At 37.3% G+C, this 13883-nt stretch overlaps 1 protein-coding gene across 1 annotated transcript in view; it reads right to left on the reverse strand.

The window, feature by feature from the left end:
• The window catches only part of LOC150095293 (uncharacterized), a 590931-nt gene that overhangs the window by 199799 nt on the left and 377249 nt on the right, over window positions 1–13883 (reverse strand). Inside the window, exon 21 of the mRNA XM_090410639.1 lies at window positions 9967–10099. Coding sequence (XP_090266765.1) covers window positions 9967–10099 — 133 coding nt within the window. The remainder of the gene's footprint in view (window positions 1–9966; window positions 10100–13883) is intronic.

Raw genomic sequence — 13883 nt, forward strand, 5'->3', positions numbered from 1 at the left:
AATTAACAACCTTGTAAATCCACATACGATTGTGGTCTGAAAAGTTCTCAGCCTAACAATGAAAAAATGAATTTATAATTTCAAAATTATTTTTATTTTTCAACATAATCTCCCTTAAGACTAATACATTTATTCCAGCAATTCTCCAGCACCATTATCCCATCCCTGTAGTGATTCTCAGTAAGAGCTGCAAAATACTCCTCTACAGCTGTAATGCCAAAACACCTTTGTGGGTAGGTGCATTGTCCAGATGAAAGTGATTTTCTTCTTCTTCTGCAAACCAGATCTTTTCTCACGATTTTTTTCGTCTAGCCTGGTTAAGATCGGAATAATATTCCCCGGTTATTGTTTTACCCTTTTCAAGATAATTAATAAACAAAATGCCTTTAGCATCCCAAAATATCGACGCCACGACCTTTCCTGCTGATGGAACTGACTTTGTCTTCTTTGGCGTTGAACAACCGGCTTCTGTCCACTGTTTTGACTGCTGTTTGGATTTTGGTGTGTAATGGTGAATCTAAGTCTCATCCATAGTAATAAATTGATGCACAAAATCATTTTATTCTTGTTAAAATGCTCCAAGCAATGTTCAGAGATTTTCATGTGAGTGCGTTTTTGATCTGCTGTGAGCAAGAGCGGCACCCATCTTGCACAAAGCTTTTTCATATGCAGTTCTTCATGCAAAATATATCTTACATGTTCTTTTGAAATGCCTAGTCTCAGCAATTTCATGTGCACTTTGACTTGCCGGTCATCCAATACCATATTGTGCACTTGATCGATGATTTCTGGTGTTGTTACACTTTTTGGACGTCCTTCACGTGGTTCATCTTCAAGGCTGGTAGGGCCAGGTTTAAACTCGGTAGCCCATTTCTTAATTGTCAAAAATGAAGGAAAGAGTGCCCATAAACTTTTATGAACGTCGAATGAATTTCTTTTGGCATTAAACCTTCTTTTACAAAGAATTTTATAACTGCTCGATACTCAATTTTATCCATTTCAAGGGATATAAACAACACTTTTGCTTCAGACAGCTGTATAAAACAAATAACTTTATAGAATGACTTGCAATTTCACAGACCACCCTTGTATACCCTTTCTGCACAGATGTCCTCACACTGCTGGCAACCACCAAGGTAATCACTTCATGGTCACTCTCACCAACTGGAGTTGACACCTCATTTATAATAATATCCTTTGATGAGATGATCAAATCTAAGTTCCTCAATCCTTGTGTGACCTCTGTTGCATACTGCCTGAGGTAGTTGTGTCTCAAAAAACTCAAGAAACTCATTATCTTTATTTCCAGTTGCTATCTCATCATTCCAGTCTATTATATTGCTATAATTCAAATTGCCCATAATGATCACCCTTTTCTTATTTATTATTATTATTATTATTAAACAAGACCTCATGGAGTCAAAGACTCATCTAGGAGGTCCTTTTATCTCACACACATCTCATCATACCGGGTCTTAAACACATTCAAACTCCTTGCAGACACCACACTCTCAGGCAAGGCATTCCAATCATTCACAACTCTGCACGAAAAAAACCTGCCTCTCACTCCCCTACTCACACCCTCTTTATACAGTTTCCAGGGATGACCTCTGGTTCTCCCCTGATCTCCCACTATTCGCTGTAGAACTTCTCCACCATTGATCCTATAGCAACCCCTTACCAACTTGTAGGTCTCTATCATATCTCCCCTCTTCCTTCTCTCCACTAGTCTCTGCAAATTACATCTTTTCAATCTTTCCTCATACTCGACATTCCAGAGGTCAGAAACTACCTTAGTCAGTCGCCTTTGGACCCTTTCCAACATCTCCTCATCCTTCTGAAAACCAGGTGACCAAATCTGGGCACAATAGTCCATGTGTGGCCTAATCAAAGCCTTATACAATGGAACAAGAATCTCCCTACTTCTACACGTCAGTGTCCTCCTCATCATTCCCAGAAGTCTTTGTGTTGTCTTCACAATTTTGGCGATGTGACCCCTAAATTTTAGATCCTTATCCACTATCACTCCCAGATCTCTTATTTCCTCTACTTCCAACAATATATTCTTACCAAGCATAAATTCTGCATCCCATCTTTGTTTTCCAAATTTTAAAACCTTACATTTTGCAACATTGAACTCACACCCCCATTTGCTTGCCCAATCACTCAATTTATTCAAGTCTTCTTGCAAGGCCACAACATCTTCACTACTCTTTATGGTTCTTCCCAACTTTGCATCATCTGCAAACAACTGAATATCTCCATCCAAATCTTCGCCAATATCATTAATATACAAGTTAAATAGTAATGGCCCTAAAACAGATCCCTGAGGCACTCCACTAGTGACTTTCCTTTTCCTGGATATTGCACCCCCATACACAACTTGTTGATACCTATCAGATAGCCAGTCTCCAATCCAATGCACTAATCTAATATCCAACCCCATCTGCTCTAGTTTGACTGTCAACTTATCATGAGGCACTCTATCAAAAGCTTTTGCGAAATCCAAGTATATTACTGTGTATCCTTCTCCTCTGTCCAAGGAAGCAGTCACTTTATTGTAATAAGTAAGTAGATTACTAAAACACGACCTCCCTTTAGCAAATCCATGCTGTCCATCAAAGATTATACCATTGTTGTCAACCCAACTCTGGATTCTAGCTCTCACAAGCTTCTCCAACAACTTAACCACAACACCCGACACACAGATAGGCCTATAGTTTGATGCTTGAGTTCGATCACCTCCTTTATGAAGTGGCACAATCTTGCCCTCCTTCCACTCTTTAGGGACTTGACCAAGTGCAAGACTCGTATTAAAAAAATATGTCAAGGCAGGTGTCAACTCTCTGGCACATTCCTTCAGAATACGTGGTGATATATTATCAAGTCCCACAGCCTTATTTACATCTAGTTTACTCAACTCCCCAAACACCTCTTGCTCACTTACAGTCAGTCTCTCCTCCCCATCATCAACTGCTCTTAATCTCTCCATGAAGTCACATTCACAAGATTGAAAGATCTTTATGAACTGCTCATTAAGTATCTCCACCACACATTCTGCAACAGCTGTCTTTATACCATTTCCTCCAATCAATGTCATCCTTCCATAATCATTCTTTCTTTTGCTGGCTACATATCGAAAGAACTCCCTAGGATTCTTTTTAGCTTCATTAGCTAACTGCTGTTCATACCTCTCTTTAGCTACTCTCACCAACCAAGTCACTCTCCTTGCCTGGTCTTTGTAGAACTCATGAAATTGGTTACTTCCACTTCTCTTATGCTGCCTCCACAATGCCCTTTTTCTCTGTATTGCATGCTTAATCTCTTTATTCATCCATCTCACACCTAACTTATTTAACCTTCTCACCCGTGGTATACATTTAGACATTGCATCCACTAAATATTTTTTGAAAATCCCCCAAGCTGCATTGATCTCTTTTCCAGCTAACTCCTCATTCCATGCTACACCTGCAAGCTGTCTCCTGAGCTCTTCATAATCACCCCCCTTGTAGTTCCACATATACCCTTTTTTCACAGGGGTCCTTGCACTGCTGGCAACCACCCAAGTAATCACCTCATGGTCACTTTCACCAATTGGTGGATGATTTGATACCTCATTGATAATTACATCCTCCGATGAGATGACCAAATCCAAGACCCTTAATCCTCTTGTGCCCTCTGTTACATACTGTCTGAGGTAGTTATCCCTCAAAAACTCAAGAAACTCATTTTCTTTACTTCCAGTTGCTATCTCTTCATTCCAGTCTATATTGCCATAATTAAAATCACCCATAATGATCACCCTTTTCTTATTTGCTTGGCTTATTTGACTATACATTTCACTATCACCACCATCCACATTACCAGGTCTATAACAACATCCCACCAAGTATTTGATTCTATTCACCTCTATCTCACACCATACTGCCTCAAAACCACTGGCCCCATTTCCCCCTTGCATCTCTACCTTGTATGGACATAACTCTTTCTCTATCATCAATAGCACTCCCCCTCCCTTTTTACCCCTTCTATCCTCACGAAACACATCATACCTTTCCATCTCTATTCCTGTCAGGATGTCATCCTCATCTAACCATGTCTCACTTATTCCGACAATCTCTGGGTGCACAGACGCAATTAGTGCAACCATTTCATCCGCCTTGTTTCTTATACTTCTAGCATTGGTATACAAACACAACAACTCATTTCTGGATCTACAGCTAGTTCCACTGATACCACTCACTCGATGTGATCTCTCCATGCTGGACTGGGGCCATTTCCCTTTCTGCTTCTTCATTTTAGAACCCTTTGCAATTCCATCTGTTTCCTTTTGATCCTTGATCATCCCATTACTTTCCTGCCTACACATTCTCTCACCTCCTCTTGGAGCATCCACCTTTCTCACGCTGTGTATCCCTGTCCACCCTGAGCCTCCCCGTTTCCCTGCTCCTCTTGCACACCCATTCTCTCATTATCTATACTCATACCACTCACTTCCACATTCATTTCCACTCCTTCAATCTCTCCTGTCTTACTCTCCTGCTCTTCCACATCACTCCCCTCTTGATCTGATTCATTCTCTCTATTCACTTCTCTACCTTCCAGCAGCAGTCTCTCCAAGCGACTCACACCATAACCACTCAAATGCAGTCCATCGCTCCCATACAGCTCACTTCGTCCCTCAAACTCATTCCACACATTAACAAACTGTACTCCCATCTCCTCACACATTTCAGCCAGAATATCATTCATAATCCTTGCTCTCCGCCTCATTTCACCACAATCATACCTATTTGCTTGGATAATTTGATTACACATTCCATGGTCACTACTATTCACATCACCAGGTCTATAACAACATCCGACTAAGTATTTCATTATCACCTCTATCTCTTACAATACTGCCTCAAAACCACTGGCACTATTTCTTTCTTTCTTCTTCTCTGCATTTATGACATAACTCTTTATCTATCATCAATTGCTACCCTTTTACCCTTTCTATCTTCACGAAACATATGATACCTTCCACTTCTATTCCTGTCAGAATATCATCCTCATCCAACTATGTCTCATATATTCAAACAATTTTTGGGTAAACCGACTCAATTAATGCAATTTAATTTGCCTTGTTTCTTAAACTTCTAGCATTTGTATAAAATCATAACAGCTCATTCCTGGATCTATAGCAAGTTTCATTGATACCACTTGTTAGATGTTACTTCTCCATACTTAACTCGAGACATTTCTTTTTCTCCTTATTCATGTTAGAACCTTCTTCAAATCCATCTTTTTCCCTTGATCCTAGATCTTCCCCTTCCCTTTTTGTCTACACACACATTCACATCCTCTTGGAGCATCTACCTATCTCACGCTATGTTCCCCTGTCCACTATGAACCTCCCTATTTCTCTGTATGTCTTGCACACTTGTTCTCTTTTTCTCTGTACTCATGCTACCCACTTCTTCATTCATAACAACCACTTCAATCTCTCCTTTCTTTTATTATTACTATTATTATTATTATGGGTATCTCCATGGAGTCAGTAGACTCATCATGGGAGACACAAACTATCAAAACAATACTATCATATCTCTTCTTGAATTCATTTACAAACGAAGAACTCACAACTGAGTCAGGCAATACATTCCACTCATTCACCACCCTCCAAGCAAAAAACCTCATTCTCACACCCCTGTTAACCACACTTTTCCTTAATTTCCAGGGATGACCTCTAGTTCTTCCATCACTATTGCACAGCTGAAATATTTTCCCTGAATCAATCTTATAAAAACCTTTTAGTAATTTAAATGTTTCTATCATATTTCCTCTTCTCTGCCTATCAACCAACCTCTGCAATCCACAAGCTCTCAATCTATCAATGTAGGAGCATTTTTTACATCACTCACCAACTTCTAACTCTCCTCTGAACCCTCTCCACAACCTCCTCATGTCCAAGGAATCCAGGTGACCCGACCTGAGCACAGTAATCCAAATGTGGAAGTATCAACGCATTATAAAGGGGAATAATAACCTCTTTATCTCTGGATGTTAGTGTGTTCTTCAATAACCAAGTAATCCTATGTGCAATCTTGGACACCTTTGTAATGTGCCCTATCCACCAACACCCACAACTCCTTAGCCTCATCAATCTCTTGGAGTACCATTCCATTAATGTGGTACACAGCTGGTAATCTTTTAATCCCAAAATGCATAACTTTACACTTTTCCACATTGAACTGACATCCATTTCCTTTTGCCCATTTTGCCAGCTTATTTAAATCATCCTGCAACTCTCAACATCAGCTTGATTTTTTATTGCACTAGCCAACTCTGCATCATCAGCAAACAACTGAATATCTCCTTTTAAGCCATTTCCTATATCATTTATGTACAAATTAAACAACAATGGCCCAAGCACAGAGCCCTGAGGCATAACACTAGTCACCTGCCTTATCCTGGACTCTGCTCCTCCATACACTACTTTCTGGTATCTCTCCATGAGCCATTCTCTTATCCATATCACTAGTTTAGTATCCATCACCATGTGCACTAATTTGTGCAACAGTATTCCATGGAGTATCCTGTCAAAAGCCTTAGCAAAATCCAGAAGTAGCACTGTGTAGCCATTTCCTTTGTCCAACTCAGATGTCATTCTATTATAAAAAGTTAATAAATTGCTAAGGCAGGATCGAACTTTAAAAAACCATGTTGTCCCCTATAGAATATCATATCCTGATCCACCTATTCTTGAATATTATCTTTAACCAACTTTTCCAATACTTTTACCACCATTCCTGAGATGGTGAGTGGCCTGTAATTAAATAACGCAGTTTTAGAGTCACCTTTATGCAAAAGAACTACTCTGCCTTCCTTCCACTCCCTAGGGACCATACCAGAGTTCAAATTAAGTTAAATAACCAAGTAAGAGGTGTTGACAATGCCTTTGCACATTCACGCACCACTCAAGCTGATATTCCATCTTAACCTACAGCAGTGTTTGCATTTAAATTTTGCAATATACTAAGTACCTCTGATTTATTAACTTCAATTCTCACATTGGTTATTGCTACAAGTACAGAGATAACCTCACTTAGGTGATAGACTTTTGAAAAGTGATCACTCAGTAACTCTACTATTCAACTGAATTTGTCACCTCAATACCATCAGAACCCACTAAAGTTATCCTTCCGAAGTCATTCTTCCTTTTACTTGCCACATAGCAGAAGAACTCTTTGGGATTATCCTTGATCTCCTTGGTTAAGGTCATACGCAACAGCTGCTGCTATGATTCACCCACTTCTAACTTATCACAGCCTTTGGCACGTTAGTTGCTAATCAGCAGTCGAAGTGTTCATTTCTCTCATTGCAATTTTTGTATCTCGTTGTAACCCTATCATGTCCACTGATGAAAATTCCAACATAAAAAAAAAAAAAAAAAAAAAAAAAAAAGGCGAGGAAAGCTTTAAGTTTAGATGTTAAAATAAAGGTAATCAAAGCATATGACAAAGGAAAGAAAGTTGATGAAATAGCACGAGAAGAAAAATAATCGCATTCAATTGTTTCAACAATTATAAAAGATAAATCAAGAATAATGGAGGCAGCTAACGGGGCAATTAATATGAAATGCACAATTTTACCAAAAAAAAAAGAGAAGGACCAATTCATGAAAATGGAGAAGCTTTCAATGATATGGATAGATGATCAAATCAACAAGAATATTTTTCTCGGTTTGTTTATGATTCAAACAAAAGCATACAGCCTATTTGACAATTTAAGGAAACAACAAGAAGATAAATATGGGGGGGGGGGGCATACGTTTAATACTAGTAAAGGTGGGTTATATCAATTCAAAAGCCGATTTAACTTACATAACATACAAATAACAAGAGAAGCTACCAGTTCCAATTTTGAAACTGCCAAAATTTTCAAGAAAAATCTGAAAGAGATGATAAAAGATGAGAGCTATTTGCTAGAGCAGATTTTTAATGTAGATGAAACAGGACTGTTCTGGTAAAGAATGCCAGAATGAACTTACATTCAGAGAGAAGCTACATCAGTGCCTGGGTTTAAGGCATTTACAGATAGGATTACGCTTCTTCTTGGACGAAACGCTGCTGGTTTTAAATTAAAACCATATCTTATTTACCGTTCACAACACCCCAGAGCTTTGAAAAACATTGACAAGAATAAGTTGCCGGTTTACTACAGGAGTAATCCTAATGCTTGGATGACAATTGTTTTATTCGAAGACTGGTTCTTAAATTGTTTTATTCCAGAAGTACGTGCCTACTGTCTTGAAAAAAAACATTATTATTATTATATTATTATTACCCCAAGACCTCATGGAGTCAAAGACTCATCTGGGAAGTCCTTTTATCACACAACAGCTCATCATATCATGTCTTAAACACACTCAAACTCCTTGCAGACACCACACTCTCAAGCAAGGCATTCCAATCATTTACAACTCTGCACGAAACCATTCCGTTTAAAATTCTATTGCTGCTTGACAATGCTCCAGGACATCCTCTTCACATCGGTGATTTGAATGAAAACATAAATATGGTGTATCTACTGCCCAATACAACAGCTGTGACTTAACCAATGGATCAAGGTTCGATTGCTACATTCAAGACATATTATCTGAAAACTACATTTTCGCAAGTAATAACAGCAATGGACAACAATGCTACAACATTACGTGATTTTTGGAAAAATTATGATATTAACCAATGTATCCAGAACACTGGATCTTCATGGAAAGAGGTATCGGAACAATGTATGTGAGGAATTTGGAAGAAGTTACTACCACAGGAGACACTCGAAGAATACAACGAGCATAGTATGTTAGAACAAATTGGTGAAGAAATTGTTGAAATTGCAAGAAAACTGGATCTAAAAATCAATATTACCAATACAGAAGAATTAGCAGATCATGAAGAAGGTGAACTGACTGATCAAGACTTGTTTTTTAAAACCAAAGAATTGTAGAAGAAGAAAGGAATAATAAGGAAGATGAAGAACATAAATTGTTAAAAAAAAATTTACCGTAAAAGGATTAGCTGAAGTATTTTCTAAACTAAATCAAGGACTTCAGCTACTCAAAAATATGGATCAAGAACCTAATTGCTTCGCCAAAGTCAAAAATCAAATTCGAGAAGCAGTCAGATGTTATCGCAAAATATATGAAGAAAAAAGAAAAAAAAAACCCAACAGACAACATTATCCAATTTTCTGATTAAAAATACTACTCCCAATCACGAGAAATAACCATATCTTCCAACTGAATAACAGTTACTCATCTGTTTAATTAAAGACACCATTAATAAGTTTTTTGTTTGTTTATGTTAATTAATATTTAAAGGAATTTCAAATTAAACTAAGTGCACATTTTTTGATGTATTTATGCATTTCTTTTCTTAATTTTTTTTATTTCTTAATTTTGTATTTAGTATTTATATGTATATGTGCTAATAAATAATTTATAAATGTTTATGTAAGTTTATACATTTTTAACCAATTTAAGTTAAACAGAAACCTATTTTAAGAAAATATTATAACAGAAATCAAGAATTAAAAAAAGTCCTTGATTTACAATGGAGACATTATGGAATCCTGTTGTAAGTCGAGGACTACCTGTATTTCAAAAAAATGATCTGAAATGAACGCCCTCCTTACACAAACATTCTAACAAAATGCCTCCTGGGGGGAGAAAATTCAAGAAATTGCTGCTAAAGACTAAATATTGTCTTTTCATAACATCTTTGGCATGGGCATGTTCCCAATGGGGTTTCATATATTGAAAATTATCACCACCTAAACACTCATGAACATCCAAGAATCAGTGGGAATTTGAACCCATATGAGCAGTATTTATCATCAAAATATTCAATATATAAGATATCAAATTAAATAACATACAGATCTTTAATTATATATTACTTCTTACAAAACCAAGCAAATTACCTTTCCTAAGGATTCCACACCACGCATAACGATAACACACAATATTGTCCATGATAAAACCAAACAGAGTGCCAATTTCCAGTTCACCATTGTTACTTCAGAAAGACCTTTAGAGATATTTAAAACTGATTTCCTATGAAAAAAAAAAAAATAATAATAATAAATATTAAATCTGACAAAACTTTACATGGATTAAGACTTCTTTTTTTTCCCTTTGTTAACCAGGATTATACAGATTTTAAAAAGAAAGAATGCCTATATCATCTTAAAATCAACATTCTTTATGAAAAGCTGATTTCCAAATAAATAAGAATTATGTATTTGTATCCTCCTATATGTTTTACTTCAGAAGAATGCTCTCTATGAGCAAATATTTGAATATCACAACAAAACATCACCATTACAAAAAACTAAGAAAGAACAACAGGAAATTCAAATACCAATTACCATCATCATCAAATTCCTGACATGTACTCTCAAGGGTGTACATGATATGATAGTAGTACATGAAAAATTTCATGTACTACTATCTGTACCTGTACCATAATTTCATGTACCTGTGAAGGCTCCAACATTGTCAGATCTTATATTTCTATCTTCTAAGGCACTTTTTACCATATCAATTCACCTATATCTTGGTCTTTTCCTGCCTACCTAGCAGAGAACACTTGTTTTGATAATCTTTATTTCCCCATTCTGTTTAGGTGACCATACCACCTGAGATAAACTCTGCTAAGACATTCCTGGATGCTAACAATGTCAAGTTCTTTCCTAATTTCCTCGTTTTTAATATGATATTGCCATTGATACCATCTGTTCACACCCCCTAATCTTTCTCAGGACTCTCATATCTGCAGTCTCTAGTCTTTGGTCAAGTGTTTTACTTCTAACCCAGCTCTCAGATCCATAAGTTAAAATTGGTTTGAACACTGTCTTGTATAACAGCGAATTTAGTGTTTTGACTAATTTCTCTCTTATTCCAAATAAATTTATTCAGTTGACTTCCCACTATACCAGCTTTGTTGATTCTGTTGTCTATTTCCATATTTACTGTATTTTTCCATGTATAAGACGATACTTTTTTCTAAAATTTTTAGACCAAAAATTGGGATCATCTCATACACAGGGGGTAATACCAGTTGAGAGACCCATGTTTGCCATGGTGAAATTGACGGTACCTTGTCTCTGCAAACAGGCTTCTGCCAATCACTAGCCTTTGTTAACTCGTTCGATTGATGTCATTAATGGCTGATTATAAATAAACCAATCAAAATTCTGAAGGCATTCAGAATTTTGATTGGTTTATTTATAATCAGCATTGTCTGCAACTCGTTGGTGGAGTAAATTGTGTGAAAAGTGTTAGAGAAGTTAGTGAGGACTGGGATTCAGAATGAGAAATGGGTTGATAATAGCAGTATTCTTTATGATAGTCAACATGGGTTTGTTAGGGAGGAAGTCATGTTTTTTGCAATCTGCTTATATATTCTATATATTACAAAAATATTACAAATTCACTCAATAAAAGAGATGCATATGCAGGGTACACTTTGTTTTTCAAAGGTTTTTGATGGACTGCCACAAAACAACCTAGTAGGTAAATTGAAACAGATGGGATTAGATAACAGACTAGTGAGTTGGATAGCTGATTGGCTATCAGATAGGTATCAGCAGGTATCCCTGTATGGAGGAGTGGTACCCCAAAAGAATATCACTTAGTGGGGTGTGACAAGGATCTGTATTGGGACCATTATTATTTAACTTGTATGTTAATGACATTGGGATCAGTTTAACATGAGATGTGCAGCAGTTTCTGAATGATGCAAAATTAGGAAGAACTATGAGAAGTAGAGCAGATGTTGTGGTCTTGCAGGAGGATCTGAACAGACTATGTGAGTGGGCAAGTGAGTAAAGCTATAGGTTTAATGTTGCAAAGTACAAGATTATGAAATTTGGTAGACATGGTTGGGATGTAGGGTATACAATTAATGGGAAAATTCTGGAGGAGATGGTAGGGATGAGAGTTCTGGGAGTGATAGTGGACAGAGACTTGATGTTTAGGGGTCACATTGCTAACATTCCAAGAACAACACAATGGAAATAATGCTAATTAAATTACTTAAGAAAATTACAAAGTACAAGGGATATAAATTAAATTAGACTTTAATCTATAATTCCAATATTTCGGCAATGTCATGTTGCCATTTTCACAGGAACTTAAAATAAAGACACATGCATGCAGGCACTATACACAGTAAATGAGGACGAAGCAGGAAGCTGTTGTTTCTCCTAAAAGTCCTGATGATGCCCTCTAGCGGGCTATGTAGGTATTCTTGGCCGTTGGGCTGAAGGTCTTCTGATGTAAGTCTCCCAAATATGGGGCAGTCTCAATTTGTTTGCAACCAAATTTGTTGAGGTTTGTCATGTTTCTTAGGGCTGAGGCTGATTCCATGAATAGCCTTTCAAATTTTAATTTACTACCGTGTATTACCGTGGCTTTCTTCCACCGTATTCTGTGGCGTGTATCCAGAGCATGGTCTGCAAGACCAGAGTGGCTGTACTGGTGAAAACGGATGTAATCCGTGTGTTCTGAAATTCTGATATTCGCCTGTCCTGCCTGTTTGGCCAAAATAGGGCAGTTTACAGCTGCAAGGGACCTTAGATCTTAGACCTACCTGGTATACACCAGGTAGGTCTAAGGTCTAAGGCGCATGTGTCTTTATTTTAAGTTACTATGAAAATGGCAACGTGACATTGCCAAAATATTGGAATTATAGATTAATTACAGATAAAGTCTAATTTAATTTATATCCTTTGTACATTGCAATTTCCTTAAGTAATTTAATAAGCACATATAACCAATGTCTAAGCCTTTCTATGAAAATTACTATCATCCACAGAGATTCCATCGCACGCAAGGCCCGATATTACGGTAAAAAAAAGCTGAAGCTATCAAGAAAACTGAACCATCTGACTTTCCTAAAATGCTGCTGGGATAATCAGGTAATCCCAAATTATGTCAACTTCAAGCACCGTTTCTTGTCATAAAAGGCTCTCCGAATTTATAACCGCCCCAGCCAAGCATTGCTTCGAGAACAAATCGCCACTACTCACAGTATCCTAGCTAACACTAACTTAGCTATACAGGTGCTCAAAGAAGAGCTGTTCAGCACGTTAAACCATGAGCTTTGGTCAATCCTATACGACATCTCTCATGCACTGCTGCAGATAAAGAATTTCAAAAGTATGAGGTCGACATATCAAGAAGTTTTAAAAATTAAAAAATAACTCAACCTCTGAACCAAAACTTCCTACTGACACTGTAATCAACCTTTCTTCAGTTAATTTGAAGCCTGAAGCACTCAAAGCTCTCTCATGTTGCCACAACTTCGCCATTGCTCCCAGAAAATTTTCAGCTGAGGATATTATGATCCAAATTGAATGCAGAATCCGCCACCTTCCAAACCACGTAGCCAATGATATTAGACTGGATGTAGCTTGTGTTCTCACCAAAGCAAGACCACCAAAAACCAACTTATCCAATAAGGAATAAAAATCTCTACAGGAATTGAAGAAAAACAAAGAAATAATAATCACTAAAGCGGAAAAAGGTAATGCCACAGTAGTACTTAACCCAGCAGATTACACAGGTAAGCTTAAAGCTCTATTATTAGATCAGGCTACTTACCCCCAATTGAGTACAATCCCACTAACTCACAAATTAGAAAACTCCACAGGCTCCTTAAGAAGGTCATTTCTTGACCTGTAGAAGTCACTAACAAATTAAAACCGTTCAACTCCATACCCCGTGTATATATGGACTCCCAAAAATACATAAAGAAAATGTGCCATTACGTCCCATAGTGGATGGCATTGATTCCCCCACATACAAATTAGCTAAACATTTGGCCAAAGCGCTC

This window comes from Typopeltis vanoorti, chromosome 20 (genome assembly GCF_054136105.1).
Source record: "Typopeltis vanoorti isolate ZY-2024b chromosome 20, IOZ_Tvanoo_1.0, whole genome shotgun sequence".
NCBI classification, from domain to species: domain Eukaryota; kingdom Metazoa; phylum Arthropoda; class Arachnida; order Uropygi; family Thelyphonidae; genus Typopeltis; species Typopeltis vanoorti.